Here is a 20,891-nt window from a genome sequence, read left to right on the forward strand (position 1 = left end):
TCCTTAATGCTTTCCAAAATAAAATCTCTCATGTGGGAAAGAATTAAATACTTTCCTAATTTAAATAAAACCTCTCATGTGGGAAAGAATTAAATACTCTCCTAATTTATATCATCTTAACTTTGAAAAGAATTCAAATTTCAAATTCCAATTCCAATTAAATTGAATTTGAAATCCTTTCTAATGAGATTGATTTATTTTTGGAAACTCCCAAATCCTCTCAAATCTGAAATTGATTAGAGATTTCTCTCTAATTCTCTTTCCACAATTAGCAACCTAAGTTTGAAAAGGAATTCTAAATCCCCCCAATTAAATCCCCATGTATGACTAGCCCACTTCCTCTCTCCAATCCCCTTAATCCCCATCTCATTAATTCCCTCACCCCAATTAAATTAATTCCTGAATTTAATTCATAGGAGGAGATCCATAAGGAAAGCTCTTAACTCCATCTTCTTCCCTTCAACGGATCTGCCAAGACCTGATTTTCGTGAACTGAGTTGCCATCAGGATTTGAAGCTTGTGGACCTGCTGTCCAGATTCTTCCACAAGCCCAAAGTTGCTGCCCCTGCTGTTGTGGTTGCTGTTTAGAATTTTGAGGCCTGTGAAACTGCTGTCCAGCTTCTCCCACAAGCCCAAAACTGCTGTCCCTGCTGTCAGAGTTGCTGTCCAAAGGATTCTGCACCTTTCCTTTGCTGCCCTGCCAATTGGAAAGGTCTCCGGCTGCTGTCCAAGGCCTGCAGATTGCCAAAATGCTGTCCCAAGACAGCTAGGAGGCTCGTGCCGCTGTCCATTCATTTCCAAAGCATCCAAACGACCACGCCGGAGCTCCGTACTTGTCTTTCCCTTGGGTAAACTTTTTCTCCTACTCTTATGTCTTCCTAATTCACCTTTCAATTGTGGTTTATAGTTTGATTCGCAAAGATTCTTGTTGATCCCTCCGTTAAAGCATAGTCATTTAGGATGTTGAGTAAGGGACCCTTGCATAGTGACTACTCTTATTGTTAGCATAGGTATTTTGTTGAAAACCTTCCATTTATGTAACGTTAAATTAATTAACTATTTTATGATCTTAACTTCTACGCATATGATTTGGCCTAAGCTTATTTTATCACCTTATTGTTTTATCTTGTCGTTAAATCAATATAAGTTTGGTTATTATTGCTCTCTAAATTTAAAACGTGCAAATTCCTTAATCAACTCATCTTTACATGTATGTTCTACATCAGATAAACTATTATTAGAGTTGATAATTGCCAAGATCTAATTCTTTTTTTTTTTTGTTAAGTTAAAGAGCTCTATTAGGATAAACCATACTAAATATTCTTCTTCACAAGAAATTGGTTGTTTTGTTGTCCAAGTTTAATAGAGTTGGTTGAAGCTTTCATAAAGGCACTATTCTAGTTCTTATGGCTTATTTGGAGGAAGAAATTGCCATTTTGATTACCCTTAAAAGCCAATATTTTTGCTAAAGGAAAGCAAAAAATTCAGTATATCAAGGCAGTGATTAAGCTAGACCACTAGAGAAGATGATCAAGCATGTTTTTTAATGAACGTTAAGAAAGGCTTGCTAATAATGAAGTAGATGGAGGGCGCCGTTGGTATGTCCGAGCCCTTCCTCCCTTATTGCTCTTTTAGGTATGTTTAAATTTTAATAATATTATTATTTATTTCGTCATTCGATTGGACCCCAGTTCGATCGATCGAACAGTAAACATTTCCTTCCGGTTCATTGTCCGGTCCGGTTTTCACAATCTTGGTTTCTTAATTGCTTATTCAAAATGGTTTAGATTGTAACATTTTTTGCTTGTTATTGTCACAGTATCCATTTTTTTGGAACTTAAGGAGTTTTTTACGTGCTTATGCGTTTAGTTAGATATAGGTGTGTGTATATGTGGATATAGATACATAACGTTATTCTTTTCATTATTTTGCTTTGTCTGTACTTGTTCTGTTCACAGATCCTTGATGCCTCAAAAGGAAGTGATTTCAGACATGGATTATGACAGTGGCAGGATTCAGATTGATGGATATTCAGCAACACATAAGCAGGAGGGAAGTTCATCTCTTCTTCCTTCCTCTCATGCTGCCTGTATTTCTGAGACCGAGAATATGTCTAGTCATTTATCTAGTTCCAGAGGTGAAATTGCAAAGGGTTGTACAAAATATGCTCCATCTGTTACATACATATCTGAAGAAGCTACCTCCCAATCTGGTCAAAATATTACCCAAGTTCAAGGATGTTTCAAATTGAACTCGGAAGCTCCACAACTTACAGGTAAACGGAAAATTAACTTCACACATTCCAGTGCCGGTGAATGCTCGAACTCAGCTGTTGATAGCCCAAGGATATCATATGATCGGACGTCCTTGAAACATTCATTTCCACGATCAACAAGAAGTCGGAAATCAGTGGAAGTTGATAATTCATTAGCACCTATTGTGGAGATTGATGAATTGGACGGTAACACCCAAGTGGAAAATCATGAACTTTCTGATGAATCTATTGCTAGATCTATACAACTTGAATCAGATGAGGTACTAGCTCGCCAGCTCCAAGAGCAGTTCTATCTGGAATCACCACCAGTGGGAGCTACAGAGGTTGTTTAATTATTTTTCTCTGATAAAATGCTACTATAATATTTATTCATATTGTATTTAATGCCAAATTGCTTAGTTCTATCGGTCTATTAATCTAAAATTTGCCAATCTCTACCTTCTTGGGGTAGTTTAATGTTGGCTATAATTTCCCTTATGACACAATGACCAGGTTGAATCGACTATTGGGTGGTCATTGTTGCAGGAAGAGGATGATCTTCATGCTTTTCAAAGGAGGCGTAACCAGTCTCATCAGGTAATCTTGATTTTTTTTATGCATTTGAATTTATTTGAATAGTAACTGAAAGATTCACATCGATAGCCATGCTAATATAGAAGCTATGAGTGACGGCAGTTTATAATATCAAAGCATATAATGTCCGACGCATGGAGGACACAACACAGGCCGAACATGAGTCAAAAAAATATCAATCACATGGTGTGTTTGAGTGAAATAATCTAAATAATCAAATGACACACATATGATATGCATGTCATTAGTTAAGTGAAATGGAGATGATACAGATTATAAAGTTGCAAAGGAATTGAAACTTAAAAGAGACTTTAAAAGATGATAATTAAAATATAACTTTAACTATTAATTTGTGGCTAGTTTGCGGTAGCTGCTTGTGAGGGCTCCTTTGTTCTGTTTTGCTTCCTTCCTCTTCGGTGATAAACCCAAATATATGTGTATTACTACTTTAACTTGTTCTTCTAAGCTCTTGACCCAATCTTTACATTGTTTTTGCACTGTAGTTGGATCTAAATGAATATATTGGTGCTTAACACTCCCAATACCATGAAAAATAACCTTATGGTTGAGAGATGGAAAAGAAGTACAAAGCGCTGAAAAATTCTCACATGTTGCGTCTTCAAGAGTAGTTAGTGTTCATTGTAAAAGTACATGCCGGTAAGGTTGGCTGTGAAGTTTAATAAAGCAGTAAGCTAGAATTGTTGAGTGGCTAATTTTTGTAACTGAAAGTTAGTAGGGGTGCAGGCGACAGATCACCTTTAAAAGGTTTTAGAACTGAAATATGGAAGACTGGATGAATATTGTTTTTTGGAGGTAATGTAAGTCGATATGCTACGAGATTAATAATATAGTCGATATGGAAGATTGGATGTATTATAATACAATTCTACCTAATAGAGAAAGGTAGAACACAACCTTGGAGTGGTAGATGTATAAGCACGAAGATATTACTCTAAACATTGATTGAGGACTTCGGTTTGGCCATCTGTTTAAGGATGATAAGCAGTTATGATGTAAAACAAACATGCGAAGAGTTGCTTTGGGATTGTAACAATAATGATTGAATTTGCGCATTGCTGATTAGTAACTCATGCTTCAATCAAGTTAAATTCTTAGAACTTTTCGTTGGAAGATTAGATAATGGTAAGCCGTTACAAGAGGTTAGCAAGACCGTTGCAATAACAACAAAATTAAATAGTAGTACTAATAACAAGTAATCAAGAACTTACAGCGTAACATCAAGATATGGTCACTTAAGAGTTCATACTCGCTCAATAACTCTTAGGCTTTAGCGGATGAAGATGAAGCATACGATGAGAGAAACTGCCACTAGGAAGATGGTACCGAAGGTTTTTGTTGATGAAGAGGTAGCCACGGACGAAGAAGGGGTAGATCTCCCAATGAGAAGCCAAGGCATCTTAGGTTTTTGGAGATCGATCGTCTCCGCTAAGCAGTAGAGGATGCGCTTGACTTATATTTCTACCATTTCGCCGTATTCCCAGTCAGGCTTGTAGAAGGGGGAGAGGAGGATGTCGATTTCCCCTCGGTAGTTGTAAGTGAAGCCGTGATCGACCTCAGGATCGGCCATGCACCATAAGCATGAGGAGGAGAGAACATAAGGAGGAAGACAAAAAGAGAGAAAAGGGTGGTGGAGAGGGAGGCCGACGGCTTGAATAGGAGGGAGAGGGGTGGGGACGGCTTGGAGAGGTGGGGAGGAGGCTAGGTTTTGAAAGAGCTTAGGTTAGGTTAGGGCGGGGGTGTGGTTTAATCTAAATCTGAAATTAATCTCAGATTTTGATTAAATTTGGAGGGAAATCATTTGAATTTTGATTTCAAATTAATTGTAATTAAGGCATTGATTGAGGATTAATGGGGGGGAAGCCATAGATGGGGCCGGCGGCATGGAGTGAGAGGGGAAGGGGTTCATGGGGGAGTTAAAGCTCTTTCCAAACAATATATGACAACTAGGCGGGAAAATAATGAATCCTCCAAAATTAAATTTCGAATGGATTTAAATTTTGAAAACTTTACTTTTTTTAGATTTCACAAATAAGGAAAGTTTTGAATTTCAAAATTCAAATAATTTCTTCCTTTAATGCTAGATCTAAATTAGGGAGTCATTATGATGATTGAAATCATCACAATGGCTTGATTAATGGGTATGTGGCCGGCGGTCAAGGGGGATTTGCCGTCGGGTTGAGGTGGGTTTGGATGGTGGTTGGACTTGGGGTGGTGGAGCTAGAGGATGAAGTGGGTGGGAGAGGTTAAGTAATTGGTTGAGTTGGACTTGGAAGGGGATGGCGGGTGGGGAAGGGAAGGAGGATGGGGAAACACAAATAAAAATATAAAAGAAGAAATTACCATAGGGATCAAATCTATAGGCTGTCTAGGTTGGTATCCATATACAATCTTGGCGGGACTTAGACCTGTAGTTTGATTAACAGAATTGTTATAGGCAAACTCAGCTAAAGACAAATTGGAATCCCAATTCTGGATATTTTCTCCCACTAAGGTTCTTAACAGATTTCCTAGACTCCTATTCACAACCTCAGTTTGTCCATCTGTCTGGGGATGGAAAGCAGTAGAAAATTGAAGTTTGGTCTCCATCTTGTGCCATAAGATTTTCCAGAAATAGCTCGTAAACTTAACATCTCGGTTTGACACAATAGTCTTGGGTAGCCCGTGGAGTAACGATTTCGTCAAAATACAGTTTGGCGATCCTAGAAGCATCGAAAGTTTTGGAGCACGGGAGGAAGTGAGCCATTTTAGAGAATTGGTCAACTACCACACACACATAGTCATGCTTACTCACAGTTTTGGGTAACCCTAAAACAAAGTCCATGCTAACATCCTGCCATGGGCATTTGGGTACTGGTAGGGGTGTGTAAAGTCAGTATTTTTCTTACGTTGCTTTGCTAACTGATAAGTGTGACATCTCTTCACTAACCTACTGACATCACGCTTAAGACTAGGCCAGAAAAATCGGTGCTCCACAGCAGCGATGGTTTTGGTTTGTCCAAAATGCCCTGCTAAACCTCCCGCGTCTAGTTCGCAAACAAGGAATTCTCTAAGCGAAGTATTGGGGATGCAGATTCTTCGGGACTTAAACAAATATCCATCCTCTAAAAGGAAGTCATCAATCATACGCTCACTCCCATTGGTTAACAATGCGTACATTTCTTTGAAATCGGGGCAGTCCATGTAAGCCTATTTGATTTGTTCAAATCTAATTACTTCAGTCCTCATCTCCCTAGTGACCATGATCCGACGACTTAAGGCGTCAGCTGCCTTATTTTCAAATCTTGCCTTGTGTCTAATCGTATAGGTGTACTCTTGAAGGAATTCAACCCAACGACCATGTCGTGCGTTCAGTTTTTTTTGGGAGTTTATATACCGCAAGGCTTCGTGGTCAGAGAAAATCACAAACTCTTGGGGAAGCAAGTAGGTCTCCAATACCCGAGGGACTGAATGATAGCATAAAATTCCTTATCATAGGTAGAGTATCATTGCCTAATGTCATTTAACTTTTCACTAAAGTAGGCAACCGGGTGTCCTTCCTGAGATAATACTCCTCCTATGCCTATGCCAGATGCATCACAAGTCACTTCAAAAACCTTAGAAAAGTCTGGCAGACGCATGACTGGTGCTTCAACCATTTTTCTTTTTATCTTCTCAAAGGCTTTAGAGGCAGACGTCGTCCATTGAAACTCCCATTTCTTCAAGCAGTTAGTTATCGGACCCACTATGGTGTTAAAACTCCTAATGAATCTTCGATAAAACGTGGCCAATCCGTTAAAACTTCTAACATCTCTGATGTTCTTGGGTTCAGGCCACTCATTGATTGCTCGCACCTTTTCAAGATCAGCGGCTATGCCTTGGGATGAAATGATAAATTCAAAGAAAGGTGATGTGATCAGTTAGGAACATGCACTTCTTAGGATTTGCATACAACTGTTCCTTCCTCAAAATCTCACAAACTTGTTGCAGATGATTTAAATGTTGTTCCATCAATTACTATAGATCATGATATCATCAAATTAAACCACTACGAATTTTCCGAGGAATGGTCTGAGGACTTGAGTCATCATTCTCATAAAAGTGCTAGGTGCGTTACTCAAACCAAAAGGCATCACCATCCATTCATACAATCCATCCTTGGTTTTAAAAGCGGTTTTCCACTCGTCTCCCGGGCAAATTCTAATTTGATGGTAACCACTTTTAAGATCGATCTTGAAAAATAGGGGCGCCTCGGTCATCATATCTAACATGTCATCTAAACGCAGGATAGGGAAGCGATACTTAACTGTGATTTTGTTGATAACGCGACTATCAACACACATTCTCCACGATCCATCCTTCTTGGGGGTTAGAAGGGCGGGAACAGCACACAGACTAAGGTTCTCCTTAATAAATTCACGTTTCAACAGCTCATCCACTTGTCTCTTGAGTTCAGCATGCTCAGCAGGGTTCATGCGGTAATGGGGGAGATTGGGTAAGGAAGCTCAGGGTACTAAATCAATAACATGTTGGATGTCCCTTAATGGTGGAAGTTGGTTGGGCAAATCTTCAGGGAAAATGTCAGCGAAGGTGTCAAGGATTGGTTTTACTTCTTCAGGGACAGGCTCTTCCTGGGTTGCATTCACTTTTCGAGCTACCAAGGCGTAGAAGGGAGATCCTGCCTCTAATTCAGTACCCAAGTCTTTAATAGTTAATAGATTCAGGCTTGTGTTGGGTTTAATGGAATTGGGCTTGACATCCTCTTTGGCAGACTTGGGCTCGGTGGGTAAGAGTTTGATTTTCTTGCCCTCGTGTTCAAACACGCAGGTGTTTGATCGACCATAAATGTGTACATCTTTGTCGAACAGCCAGGGGCGGCCGAGGATGATTTGGCCAACATCCATAGTTAACACATCACACCAGATTTTCTCCTTGTATCCCACGAATTCAATAGGAACGAGACTCCTATCTTTCACTTCTAAGGTGGTCGAATTGATCCAAGCGACTTTGTAAGTGTTTGGGTGGGGTGTGGCTTTCAAGTGGAGTTTATAAATCATAGCAGACGACACAACATTAATACAGCTTCCACTGTCGATTATGACTTTGCAGTTCTTGTTTCCTATCTTGGTGAAAATGTAGAAGATCGAAGTTCTTCGTCATTCATCGCTTAACTTAGGTTATGAAAAGGCACACCTAACGACTTGTAGGTCTAAGTGATCCATCTTTTGGAGGCAGTGGATCACGACATTATCTTCCTCGCAAAAAAACTCATCGTCGTCATCAATATGATGAGCTAGTTCGGTGTCCGGTTCATCCTCTTCTTCGGCGACTTCTTCGATAATGGTGACCTTAAATGGGCTGGAGCATTGAGAGGCAATGTGTTCGTACCCATGGCATCGAAAACATTTAGTGCATGCAGGGGTCTTGGGTGTTTCCCGTTCCGGTGTTTTGCCTTTATAGTCCGGGCGAGGTTGGGTTTGGCCAGGGGAAGGTCGATTAGTCGGGAGTCCAACGGGTTTGTTGTAAGGTTGGCTAGAGGAGGATTTGAACGGGTTAGGATGAGGGTCTTTGTTTCTAGAGGCGTGGTTCCTAGATTCTTCTAAATCTAGTACAAGACTACAAGCGGCTTCAAAATTGTTCACTATGGTAAAAAGCTCATTCCGAAGATCTTCTCTTAGTACAACTCTAAACATTGACAGAAGTTGGGCAGGAATGGTGGTCTCTTCCCAATTACAGCGGATCATTCCCCAGTCAGTCACAGGGTATTTTCCTCTAGTTTCGCGCATATGTTCAATGTTCGTCCAGTATTGATAAGCTCTACCCGTTAATTTCATCTATGCAAACCTAACTTTTCGTTCCTCAGAAATGTTATACCATCTAAAATAACTGTCTATCCCTTTGAGCCAATTTATGAAAACTTGGGGGTCTAATGTTCCATCGAAGGACGGGGCATCTATACGAATATTCTTAAGAAATTGGGCATCGTTATCTCTCCAAGGAGTGTCACGTCCTACAGGTTCTTGATTGGGTCGATAGTGATCTCTAGGAGGTCCATAATCAGTTCGGTTATCATCGTCATAAGGAGAATGGGGTCTAGAGGGGGTGTAGATTGATGGGTTTCCTATCTGCTCAATATTATCAAGCCTCTCACCCGTTTGGCGTCTAAAATCGGCTAAGTCAGTTTGGGTATTCCTAATTTGTTGAGTAACTGTTCCAAGTTGGCCCACAATTAGGTCTAAGGTTGCTTGAATGTGTTCCGGATCCATGTATAGTAGTTAGGGGACACTAGGGGAGGTAATGGGTTAAAGGACAGCACCTAGACGCTAAAGTCTAAGCTCCTAAGGCAAAAATAACTGTCCATCCCTTATTTGGTGCAGTTTTTGCATGGACAGCAAACTAGAGCAAGGATTTAAGTGGGTGAAGTAAGTAGGAAGGTCCCTAGAGCAATGGCAGCGCCTAAACACCAAGTTAAACTCACCAAAAAGGTCACTAAACAGAGCGGGGACAGTTTGGACAGCAAACTAAAGTAGGGACAGCACCTAAACAATGATGTATACTCACTAAAATGAAGTAAACAGTGCAGGAAAATAAAGGACTGCAAGCAAAACAGAGAATAAAAATTTAATATGCAATGGTATGCTTGCAAACAAGCTTATGAACGGTTAATCAAGACTCCTAGGAACTTCTAGCACATGCACAACATGCTTACCATGCTCTGATACCAAAATATGATGTAAAACAAACATGCGAAGAGTTGCTTTGGGATTGTAACAATAAAGATTGAATTTGCGCATTGCTAATTAGTAACTCATGCTTCAATCAAGTTAAATTCTTAGAACTTTTGGTTGGAATATTAGATAATGGTAAGCCGTTACAAGAGGTTAGCAAGACCGTTGCAATAACAACAAAATTAAATAGTAGTACTAATAGCAAGTAATCAAGAATCCACAGCGTAACATCAAGACATGGTCACTTAGAGGTCCTACTCACTCAATCACTCTTAGGCTTTAGCGGATGAAGACGAAGCATACGATGAGAGAAACTGCCACTAGCAAGATGGTACCGAAGGTCTTTGTTGATGGAGAGGTAGCCACGGACAGAGAAGGGGTAGATCTCCCAATGAGAAGCCAAGGCGTCTTAGGTTTTTGGAGATCGATCATCTTCGCTAAGCAGTAGAGGATGCGCTTGACGTATCTTTCCACCGATTCGTCATATTCCCGATCAGGCTTGTAGAAGGGGGAGATGAGGATGTCGATTTCCCCTCAGTCGTTGTAAGCGAAGTCGTGATCGACCTCAGGATCGGCCATGCACCATAAGCATGAGGAGGAGAGAACACAAGGAAGAAGACAAAAATAGAGAAAAGGGTGGTGGAGAGGGAGGCAGGCGGCTTGAATAGGAGGGAGAGGGGTGGGGACGGCTTGGATAGGTGGGGAGGAGGCTAGGTTTTGTAAACATTCAAATTTAATAAAATAATAATTATTTAAATATTCCTAATAGTCATTCAAGCTTACTCGCGAACTTGCGAGTCGAGCCTCATCAAGCTTGAACTCGAGCTCGAACTCACGAGCTCGTTATTGAGTTGAGTTTGAGCCGGCTTGGCTCACTTACACCCTAGGATGGACAATAATTGTCGATCAGAATAGCAATTTAGCCTTTGGAATTTGACATGCTAGTGATGAAGTTCATGGATAAATTCTCCCAAAGTTGCATGGGTATGGGAAGAGGAGACAGAAGACCAAAGGGTGCCATTGTAGAGGATTTATGAAGGCCAGGCGAGTAGGAATATGCGGAAATCTGTTTGATGGTTTTAAGGGTGCCCTGATGACTTGCAAGAGGTGTAAAATGTTATTTAGCAAGCAATTGATTTCTTAGGGTAGAAGTTTTACTGATATAAAATGCATCATTTGTAGTAAAGAATGTTGTTCTTGATTTGATAATTCGTGGCTCTTAGTTAGTTGTAAAGTAATTTGAAGTATATCCAGGGAGGTAGTGTTTCCTACTTCAACTCATTGAAGAAGGAAAAAAGAAAAAATTGTACTTAATGAAAAAAAAGAGAAAATGAGAGGAGGTGTTTGTGACTCATTGATATCTAGAAATAGTGATGAAGACTTCTCAACTGTATTTTTTTGACCCTATTTATATTAAATGCGAAAATGAAACTTTAAAGTTTAAGAATGTAATATTGTTGATCCAGAGTTTAAGGGATTTGTGTTTGGAGTTTGTGAAACCTTTTATTATCAGTATGTATTACAAGTTTAGTGTCTAATATGTGTTGACCCCATTTACAAACCGCTTCTATTGACTGAGATAAAGAAAGAAATTGGATGATTATAACAAGTTTAGTGTCTAATATGTATATAATTCTTTCAAATAAGTGGATGATTGAGATAAAGAAAGAAATTGGATGATTATTTTATAACAAAATAGCACCAGTACGGCAATACCAACATTAGAAGCATCTTTCTTAATAATGAAGGGTTTTGTGAAATCTGGTAAGGTTAAGATAGGGTTGATGTCGTAGCAAGTTTTTTGAGATCAGCTTGGATGGTACCAAAAGAGACAATACGACCAATATATTCAATCGAGGATTGACATAATTGGCATTTGTTTAATAAAAAAGTAGTTGATTTGCCAATAAGCAGTGAAAGACAATATGAAGATATAATTTAGATCTAGAGCAGGATAATATATCAGGATATCATAAAAAAAATATGATAACAAACTTGCAAAGATAAAAATTGAAAACTTGATTCATTAAAGATTGAAAAGTATACAACACATTCGTTGGGCCAAAAGGCATAACTAGGAATTCAAATGACCAATGTGAGTACAAAAAATAGTTTTATGAATGTTTTTTGGGTGCATACTATATTGATGATAGCTCGAATGAAGATCATGCTTAGAGAAAAGAGAGGGTTCCTATGATTCATTTAAGAGTTTGTCTACTGTCGGAATAGAAAATTTATCTTTGATAGTCAATGCCTTGAGGGTTCTATAATCGACACAAAAATGCCAAATTCCATCACATTTTTTAACAAAAAACACATGGCCAGAAGAATGACTATGACTGTGATGAATAATCCCAAATTGTTACATTTAAGGGCATATGTTAATTGTTTTTGATAGTGTTGGAAGATTAATACGATTATCAATTGTTTAAATTGCCACAACAATTTGGAAATGGAGCATGGTAATTTGTTTGTAATGGAGGCAAGGTTTCCTTCCAAAGGATTTTAAAATGGTTAAGCATCTGTCTAAGCAAATAGTGAAAATTTGTACCAAGAGAGAACGTGATAACAAGCTTGGAACTGATGGAAAGAGATAGGATCGGCTAACAATTGAGGTTCATCGAATAGCGTAATATGATAATTTTAATCAGAAAATTGCATATCAAGATTGTTATAATTATGTAGGATGATCCTTAATGATTGAGGGAAAAGAACCAAGATTGAATTTGCTGGCCAAAGCATTTAAGTTGATTTCCTGGGATAGATGTTCAATATTAGAAGAAATTGGATCCCTGACCATTATGGGCCATCCATTCCAAGTAAGAGATAAAATTTATTAGGGTAGCAGTGTTGGGGCTCAAATTTGGCATCACAGTTCAAACAAAGTCTTTTTTCATGATGAAATTGGATTTTCGTTGGTGCAAGTTTGTGAATAGGGTTTGTGGATGGTTTATTGGTAGTCGATGTTGTAGGTAGAGTGGGGGTGGAAGGGTAGTCGAAGGTTGGTGGAGAGGTTGGCATGAGAAAAGGATTGGGTTTGCACCAATGTGAGGAGGGGAGGGAAAAGAAATATTGAATATTAGTTATTTTATTTCTAGCCTCCAACAAGAATTTGGAACCTTGAAAGCAAGATTTTCAAAAGTCATTTGCTATTCAAGAGAAAAAGATTGTTGGGTTAATTTAGAGAGGTTTCCATGTAAATCTTTATAAGAAGAAACCAAATTATTGTTGTAATGATAGCATGCATTCGAGCCAAGAAGAGTTTTGATCTTTCATTTGTATCCATTTGGCTGGGCCGTCAAGAAGAAAAGATGCAATTTGAACATGAAAACAATTCGTAGTATTATGAAAATTGAAATACTCATGTGCTTTATAGATCCATGTATCCACATCGAATCCATTAAAGTGAGGGAGTTCAATTTTCATTGATTTAAGGAAGGGTAAACCTATAGGGGACAACTGTGTTGTTGTGAGGGAAATTGGGTGGCTTATCCTAGGAGGCCGACGAATGAAAGGGTTTCTTGATGGATAGGAGGAAGTGGCCGGTCAGTGCACTAGTTGTTGAGGCACTTGTTGACAGAGTCCATAAATAGTTGGAATTGCTGTAAGGTTGTGCAGATTGAAGCGAATTGGACATTAGCTTGTTGAAGGGATTTCCAAATTTCAGAAAATTGAAATTCTTTATTGGTTTACATAGAGCGCAAGGTTTTTGCCAAACCTGTATTCTTCATCCTAATTTAACGGAAGTACAGGTTGTTATGCTTCTTGATGGATCAAGAAGGGTAGGACACCTTTCGAGTAGATTTAAACTCCTTGAGAGCAAAAAATGGAAAAGAGAAGAATATAGAAGTTTATTTTCTATCCATAAATTACAGCAGTTTGGACTATTTAAAAGCCTAATTTGGCTGGTTGAACGGATTTGCATGAGTGCTGGACTGGTCGGCCATGTACTAAAAAAAAATAGAACTATTTATTTAATAAAAAGGCTTCAGCATGAGTTCAAACTGCTGAATCGAGGGCAAGTGCTTGAGGCAGTTGCTAAAGAGGAGTCCTTTGTTTTGTTTGGCTTCCTTCCTCTTCAGTGATAGCCGAATATGTTTATTAGTGTCTTTAACTTGTTCTTCCGAGTTCTTGACCCAATCGTCAAATTGTTTCTGTATATTTAGATCCCAGTGAATATATTGGTGCTTAACATTGTCATTTACATGGGTTAAATGGTAGCCCTACCTATTTAACTCCCTTAAATGCGAGTCATAAATGTGATCCATGACTGAAAGATGCTTTTGAAGAAGAACATATTTTATGGAGTAAAATCATATTGTTTTCTATATTTAATATGACTTGCTCATGATATGTCAGAAAAAAAGACAAAAAAGTGAAAATATTTTAGAAAATCATCAGAGATTAGAATGTTACCTTCATGAGGTGCTTTATACCGGGATACCAAGCAAAGGCGTCATTAAGGTGCTCTCCTTTTGATAATGAATCTTTTTTTAAGGCTTTAAGGCATTTAGTTGGTGTCTATAGTTGTCATGCTTGAATGTTTGGGCACTATGGAGGCAGTGCTTCATTAGAGGAGGTTAATCTACATTTGTTTTTGCTTTTATGCAATTTGAAATGTTTTTATTACAATAGAGGCCGATTTCAATTCATTTTAGAAAAACTTAAATGCTACATATTTTATGTTTTTAATCGTGTATTCTTCTATTATTATGATATTCAGAGGGAGGCGTTACGTCCTACTTTATTGGGGAGACCAATATTTCGTCATCCATCTACGAGGATGACGGCCCGAGCTCGAACAGAAAATAGAACTGGCCGTATAAGGAGAAACATTAGCAGGCCTACCATGAGTTTGGAAGAGGTAACTTTGTCTTTTATTATTTTTTTAATCAGTAATGTTTTATAGAATTTTCATTTCTAAAAAAATTGTATGCTATGTAGAATTTCTTGTGCAATGAGTTTTTTTCTTTTCTTTTCTACAAGCACATATAAATGTTTTTACTCTTATCTAACATTTTGTACAAGAATGCCAGTAATTCCACCATGAAATCACATTGTATCAATTGTTGTTTAAGCATGTTTTTTGTATTGCTTAATTTATGCTATATAACTTGTGACTTTCTTATCCTACACGACTGTTGACTTAAAAAAATTTTAGAACAAAAAAAAAAAAAAATCAAAGCAGCATGCCGACCGGGATGGTTTGAAATCAATGACCTGCGCCGTTGATTTTTAATCCGGGCAGATCTGGGCCGTTGTATCTTAGATATGGCCGGGATAGTTCTAAAATGAAGACCCCACGCAGTCGATCTTAGATCCTGGTGAGATGGTTTGAAATCAAAGACCCTACGCCGTTGACCTTAGGTCAGGGTAGGAAGAATTACGACAGTGCCGTCCCGATTTCTCCCTCGGTGGGGAGGTGATGCCGGGAGGTTGCCAAAATTTCAATAAAAATATAAAACCTTTTGGAACAATTTTATAGCAATTAAATTTGAATTTTTAATTAATCAGTAAAAAAATTTGATTAAAATTATTCAATAAAAAAATTGATTGATTAATTAATTAGATAAAATTCACGATCTGTTTAAAATACGAGCAATTTAAATCCGAGAGCATTTGAAAATCCAAAAATTTTTATAAATATGTGAACATTTTAAATGAAAATTCTGGACTTAGGAATTTTAAAATGTGAGATCAAATTTTTACAAAAAAAATTTAGAATGGTTTGTATTCAAGAGCTATCAATTAAAATTTGAGAATACTAAAATTTAATGGTTAATTAGAGCAATTATAAAACAAATGCAATAAAATGAAGGAGGAAGAGAAGTTTCCACTAAATGACATGTACAACTTTGATTGCTAACTCTCCAAATCTCTTGTACAAATTGCTCTACAAAACTTTCAAACTGAACTCCTCTGCAAGTTCTCCTGTACGAGCTCCTACAACTACTTGTGGATTCTATCCCCTGAACTGCTGCAAGCACCACTTGCCTACAAACAAACAAAACATGAGTCAGTACATCATAAATAAATTCAATAAATGCTGAGAAACATAAGCTACGACATTTAGAATGAAGTACTGGAAAGCAAGAAAGAAGCTAATAGTGTAACGTGCTGAAAAGACGGGTAAAGAAGTGAACTACTGTAGTATAAAAGAGACTACGAGCACAGAACGACTAAAACACTAATAAAGTGTCAAAACCCCAAATTCAGACCAACTCACAAATCTTCCAAACTCTCTAAGTAACAAATCCTAAACAACTAACATATTCTCAACAAACACACAATCAAATTCAAAATCTTTGGGCAGCTTGATTTATAAGAATTAGGTTGTAAGACCCACTACCCGGCAATTTTCGTAGGAAAGTCATAAGCTCGACCTTAAGGAAAAATTTTAGGTTAAAGTTGACCTAACTCCTAATCCCTAATTAAAACTACCCGGCCACTTCTAATAGAAGCCATAAGTCTGACATTTGAGGGAAATGTTTAGGTGATGACACAAACCTAAACCCCTCACCCGAGCATCCTAGTCTATAGGGCTTGGTTATAAGACCCACAACTCGGGCCACTTAGCTTACAGGGCTAGGTTGTAAGACCCACCGTTAGGCAACTTCTAAGGAAGCCATAAGACCTATCTAACCAAAATTCTTCTGGCAACTCCTAATTGGAGCCATAAGCCCCAAACTAAATAAATTAACGGGCAACTCCTAATTGTAGCCGTAAGCCCCAAACTAAACAAATTAACGGGCTACTTTTAAGTGAAGTCGTAAGACCCACATCTTAAGAAAATTGTTAAATAAATAGCAATGATCTTAAATCCTGAACAATCAAATTTAAACCTGTGGGCTTCTTAGTCAAAATGATTAAGTTGTAAGACCCGCTTTTCAGGCTACTTCCTAAGGGAAGCCATAAGTCCTACCCAAATAATTAAAATTCTCGGACGGCCTCGCTATAGAGCTAGGTTGTAAGACCCATCTTTGGGCAACTCATAAATAGAGCAGTTAGCCCCATTCCAAATCAAATCCTCGGGCTACCTCTAAAAAAGGCCGTAAGTCCCACTATCATGGCAACTCCTAATTGGAGTCGTAAGTCCCACTACCTGTGGGCTTCTTCAAATTCAGCCACCGGACTCCGGATCTTCTCCCTTGCTACTCAAATTCATCTAAGAATTTTGACGATGGTGAACTCTTCCCCAAGTTTCCTATTTTCCTAGTTTATTTTCAGTTGTGGTTATATTTTGACTCACAAGGTTCATGTCAAGCTCTTCACCGCTAAAGCCTAGTAATTAGAAGAGTTGTGTGAGGGATCTGTCATAGCCTAATCTTATTGTTAGTTTGGAATTTCTCGTTGAAACCACTCATGTATGCAAAGTAAGATTTATTTGACTATTTAATGATCTCAACCTCTCGCATGTGTTTAGACCAAAGCTATTTTATCACCTTATCATTTTTATTTTGTCGTTTATCATCAAGAGAAAGCTTATAATTATTGTTCTCTAATATTTAAGCGTGCAAACTTCCTTAATTTAATCATCCATGCTAATACGTTTCACATCAATCAACATATGAAAATTTGTGTTAAGAGAGAGAAAGTAAGTTGAATTTGTCTATTATGACTTGTGAGTGGACCACCCATTAGAGTTGTGCAAGTGAACTAGAGAAAGATGAAGAAGGTTGCATTAGGAGAGAGAAAGCTTAAAATGGTACTCTTCATGTACTCCTTTACGTTCCATTGGTTATGTCAATGCCCTTTGCCAATGAATCTTTGCCTCAATTTTCTCACTGTTTTGTTGTCATGGGTTCAGGGATGTTGGTAAGAGCATAGAGGGAGAATCGATCTGACTAGGTGATTGTGAGGCTAAGCAAGGATGAGAAGAGGATCGAGAGATAGGGAACTTGGGTTGTTTGGGCTTGATGGAGAGAATGAGAGGCAGATAGAGAGCGTGGGAAGGAGAGCTTTGTATGGGCCGAAATAGAGAAACAAAGAGTATGTTTTCGTTTTAGATTTTTTTTTCAGTTATTATGGCTAGATGGGACTACATGAGGAAGGACTATAATCCTTTAAATGGGAGGTGCGACATTTGAGATTTCTAATGGAAAGGGAGAAGGTTGAGTTGGGGAATTGATTTAAAAATTTTTAATTAAATTTAATTAGATTACCAATAGATAATATTAATGCGTGAATTGACCTTCATGCAATTTCTTGTTGCTTGTGTTTGTCTCACGTGCTGGTAAATTTTTTGTATTTTTCTCGTGTGGCGACCCAGAAATATGAGCATCTTTTGCTAGTTAATTGGATTTGTTGACACATTCTATTTTGTGAAACATGCAACATTTGAGTTGTTTGATATGTGTGCCACGTTTTGAACCGTACTTGCATGATATTGAGTTTTTTGTCCACCATTTTCACTTTATTCAATCAAATTAGTTTCAAGATGGTACTGAGGTTAATAATAGATAGAAAAAACTCAATTTATGTTAACATGATGCTAATGATGAAAATATCCATCCAATAGAATATATCCATAGAGAGCTCTCATTTATGGCCCTTTGCTTGTAGCAAAGTGTGGTCCTTTGCTTGTAGCCAATTGTGGTCCTTTGCTTGTAGCCAAGTGAGTAATGGATAATGATGATAAATTTTTTTCTTATTTCTTTGTCTCCTTGAAAAGATGATATGTAATCGCCTAGCAACTTGGCCATCAATACTTGGTAAACTATCATCTGAATCAGAAAGTTGCTTGGAGTCTGAGGCCTTGACATCCTCAATATTAGGAAGGGAAGGAGGGGCTAACTCATATGAAGGGTCTATACTGATGTAATTAAAATATCCTTCTTCATGCTTAGTTCAAGAAGGGGAGACTCAAAATGCCCCGATTTCACATTATCATCCAGAATTCGTTTTAGATTTTATTTGCATTTTTGAATTGATGGTGGAATTACATCCACTACTAATGCGGATAGATTTGAATCATTTGAATGCTCTCCTTACTCTGGCTGTTAGGATCACTAACTTGTGATTTTCTCAAATTCGGATGAGCTTAGAAGTAATCAAAGTACTTATGCCCAAATATTTTACTGGGAATGTAGTACAAAGGACTGGTTTCAAAAACATGTTGCCAATAACCTCAAAAAGAGGAGACAATTCAAACCTTTCTTTTTAAAGGCATTGTAATATCCATTTCCACCAAAACCCTTATCAGAGATGATTTTAAGAGAAAAGCGGTTGTAGCATCAACTCATAAGTCATAAGGGTTTGTCAAAGATAGAATCCAAGGAATATAATATAAAGTAATTGAAATAGTGATCCTGAAGCCAATAGAAAGAAATTTAGACCGGAGTCATTGGAGGGTCCATATATGAGTTAAAGGAGGGAGACCACTTTAACATACATAATAAGAATGGCTTGAAAAGTATATAGTAATTTTTTCTACTGAAAATCTATTAATAATATGACAAGAATCAATGAGTTCAATATAATTATAATTATAATATTTATCCTAACTGGAATTTGTATATTAATTAATTATGTGATAAGCTAGAAAAGCTAAAATCTATAAAACTAATTTTTTTGGTATTCTATTATAAATTCCGTTCCTAGAAAGCTACTTATCAGCTTTCATGCGTCTAAATGTTTTGCTCATAGTTACACCAAACATCTTAGAATTGCTTCTGTTGTTCCAGGAAGCAGAAATAGTCAGTTGAAAGCTATTACAAATTGAGCTTAAGTTTTTTTTTTTAACCAAATTAAAAATTGGGTAACATTGTAAGGAGGGTTTCTTTCAATTTATTCATAAGATAACTATAAATGCAATTGTATCCTTATTTATAAATATAGGTTTGATGAATAATTCAAATTAATTTAAATTTAAATATAAGTAATTCCTAAACATATATAAATCATATCACAATAAAATAAAAATAATACTAATGAAAAGGATATTTCTAAATATTTCTTTTCTGAAAACTTAATCCAATAAAAAAAATAAAATGCTAGGAATAATCCAAAATTGCTAAAATAATACAATCTAGTTTTAGTTTGTCTTGTACCACATTTACTCTATCTGGATGTTAAAACTCTTCCCATGAAAAGTCATGCAGAGGAGATGGTGGTGGAATTGGTTCATGAATCGCTCTCAAATTATGAGCATGCGTAGTCTGAATAAAGGAAAGACAATCTAGAGGCTTTGGATCTTATGCAATTTTCTTAGATCACAGCTAGGTAAGAGGATCTCATTGCCATATGGTAGTGATAACATGAACTTGACCAGTATTTTTGGCAGGGAAGCAAGCAACAAATTTGAAACATGCGGAACAGGCAATGTATATGGTGAATAATCCTTGGAATATTGCTTTGATAACGAAACTGATGTAGAGTCAGGAAACTTTTGATGGTATCTTGATTATGCGCCATTGTTTATAGATCCTTTATATTGAATTTGCATTTGATTTTAGCTTCTTGAAGTCTACCATTTGGATGTGAGAGATTAGGTATGATTTGACAGCTGATAGGAATTTCGAGGGTTTTAGGGATTGAAGAATCAGAAGAGTAAGATACAGAGAGTCGTTGGATTAGTACTGAATCTGAAATTGCATTAGTAGAGAGTGTTGTGGGAGGGATGAGGATAGAGAGAAAGAGCTAATCAAGGGGAAAAACACGGATTCCTTTTATTATCCCTTTTTATAGGAATAGAGTTATATGAATAATTCAAACTAATATAAATTTAAATCAAGGATAAACTCTAACAAATAGATAAATTTAATCATCTAAATAAAAAAAGGTAGACCTCGTGAAGGGATAATTCTCATCATTTCTTTTCATGAAAACTAAATAGAACAATAAATATATAAATATTCTAGAAATAATGCAAAACCACTAAAATAATCTATAATTGTCTTGATACATATTATGTAATGCATTGATAACAGCCTTATGTTTTGATTCTTTATTGATATTTGCCTTTTGATAATTGCCTAGCTTTGCTGTTGGAGTTCTGTAATTTTTTTTGAAGGATACGTTTGTGGTGGCACACATGGTACCATGTATGTGCTGATACACACTAAATAGCTCACCTGCATGATGATAGCGAGGAGACCCACTACCTTCACAAGCGTTCCTTGAGCTCTTTTCAATTTTTAATCACATTTGGAAATATGTTCTTGAATTGGTTGACTTTTTTGTGTTCCCTGGAAGTGAGGGAAGCTAAAGAAAAGCAAGCATGATATGGTTGATCATGAATCCACAATTATCAGTTTAGTACATTAAACGCCACCCTCCCATACCAAACTTTACCAGCAGCCTAAATGAACAATTTATAT

At 37.3% G+C, this 20,891-nt stretch overlaps 1 protein-coding gene across 5 annotated transcripts in view; it reads left to right on the forward strand.

Moving 5' to 3' along the window:
* The window catches only part of LOC110115076, a 30,055-nt gene that overhangs the window by 4,556 nt on the left and 4,608 nt on the right, over positions 1-20,891 (forward strand). For 4 of the 5 annotated variants that reach the window (XM_020848202.2, XM_020848205.2, XM_020848203.2 and 1 more), the window contains exons 3-5: positions 1,959-2,598; positions 2,768-2,851; positions 14,297-14,437. In XM_020848202.2, the coding sequence (XP_020703861.1) occupies positions 1,959-2,598; positions 2,768-2,851; positions 14,297-14,437 (865 nt within the window). The remainder of the gene's footprint in view (positions 1-1,958; positions 2,599-2,767; positions 2,852-14,296; positions 14,438-20,891) is intronic. The other variant, XM_020848206.2, reaches the window with a different exon arrangement.

Source organism: Dendrobium catenatum, unplaced genomic scaffold (genome assembly GCF_001605985.2).
Source record: "Dendrobium catenatum unplaced genomic scaffold, ASM160598v2 fragScaff_scaffold_1338, whole genome shotgun sequence".
In the NCBI taxonomy this organism is placed as follows: domain Eukaryota; kingdom Viridiplantae; phylum Streptophyta; class Magnoliopsida; order Asparagales; family Orchidaceae; genus Dendrobium; species Dendrobium catenatum.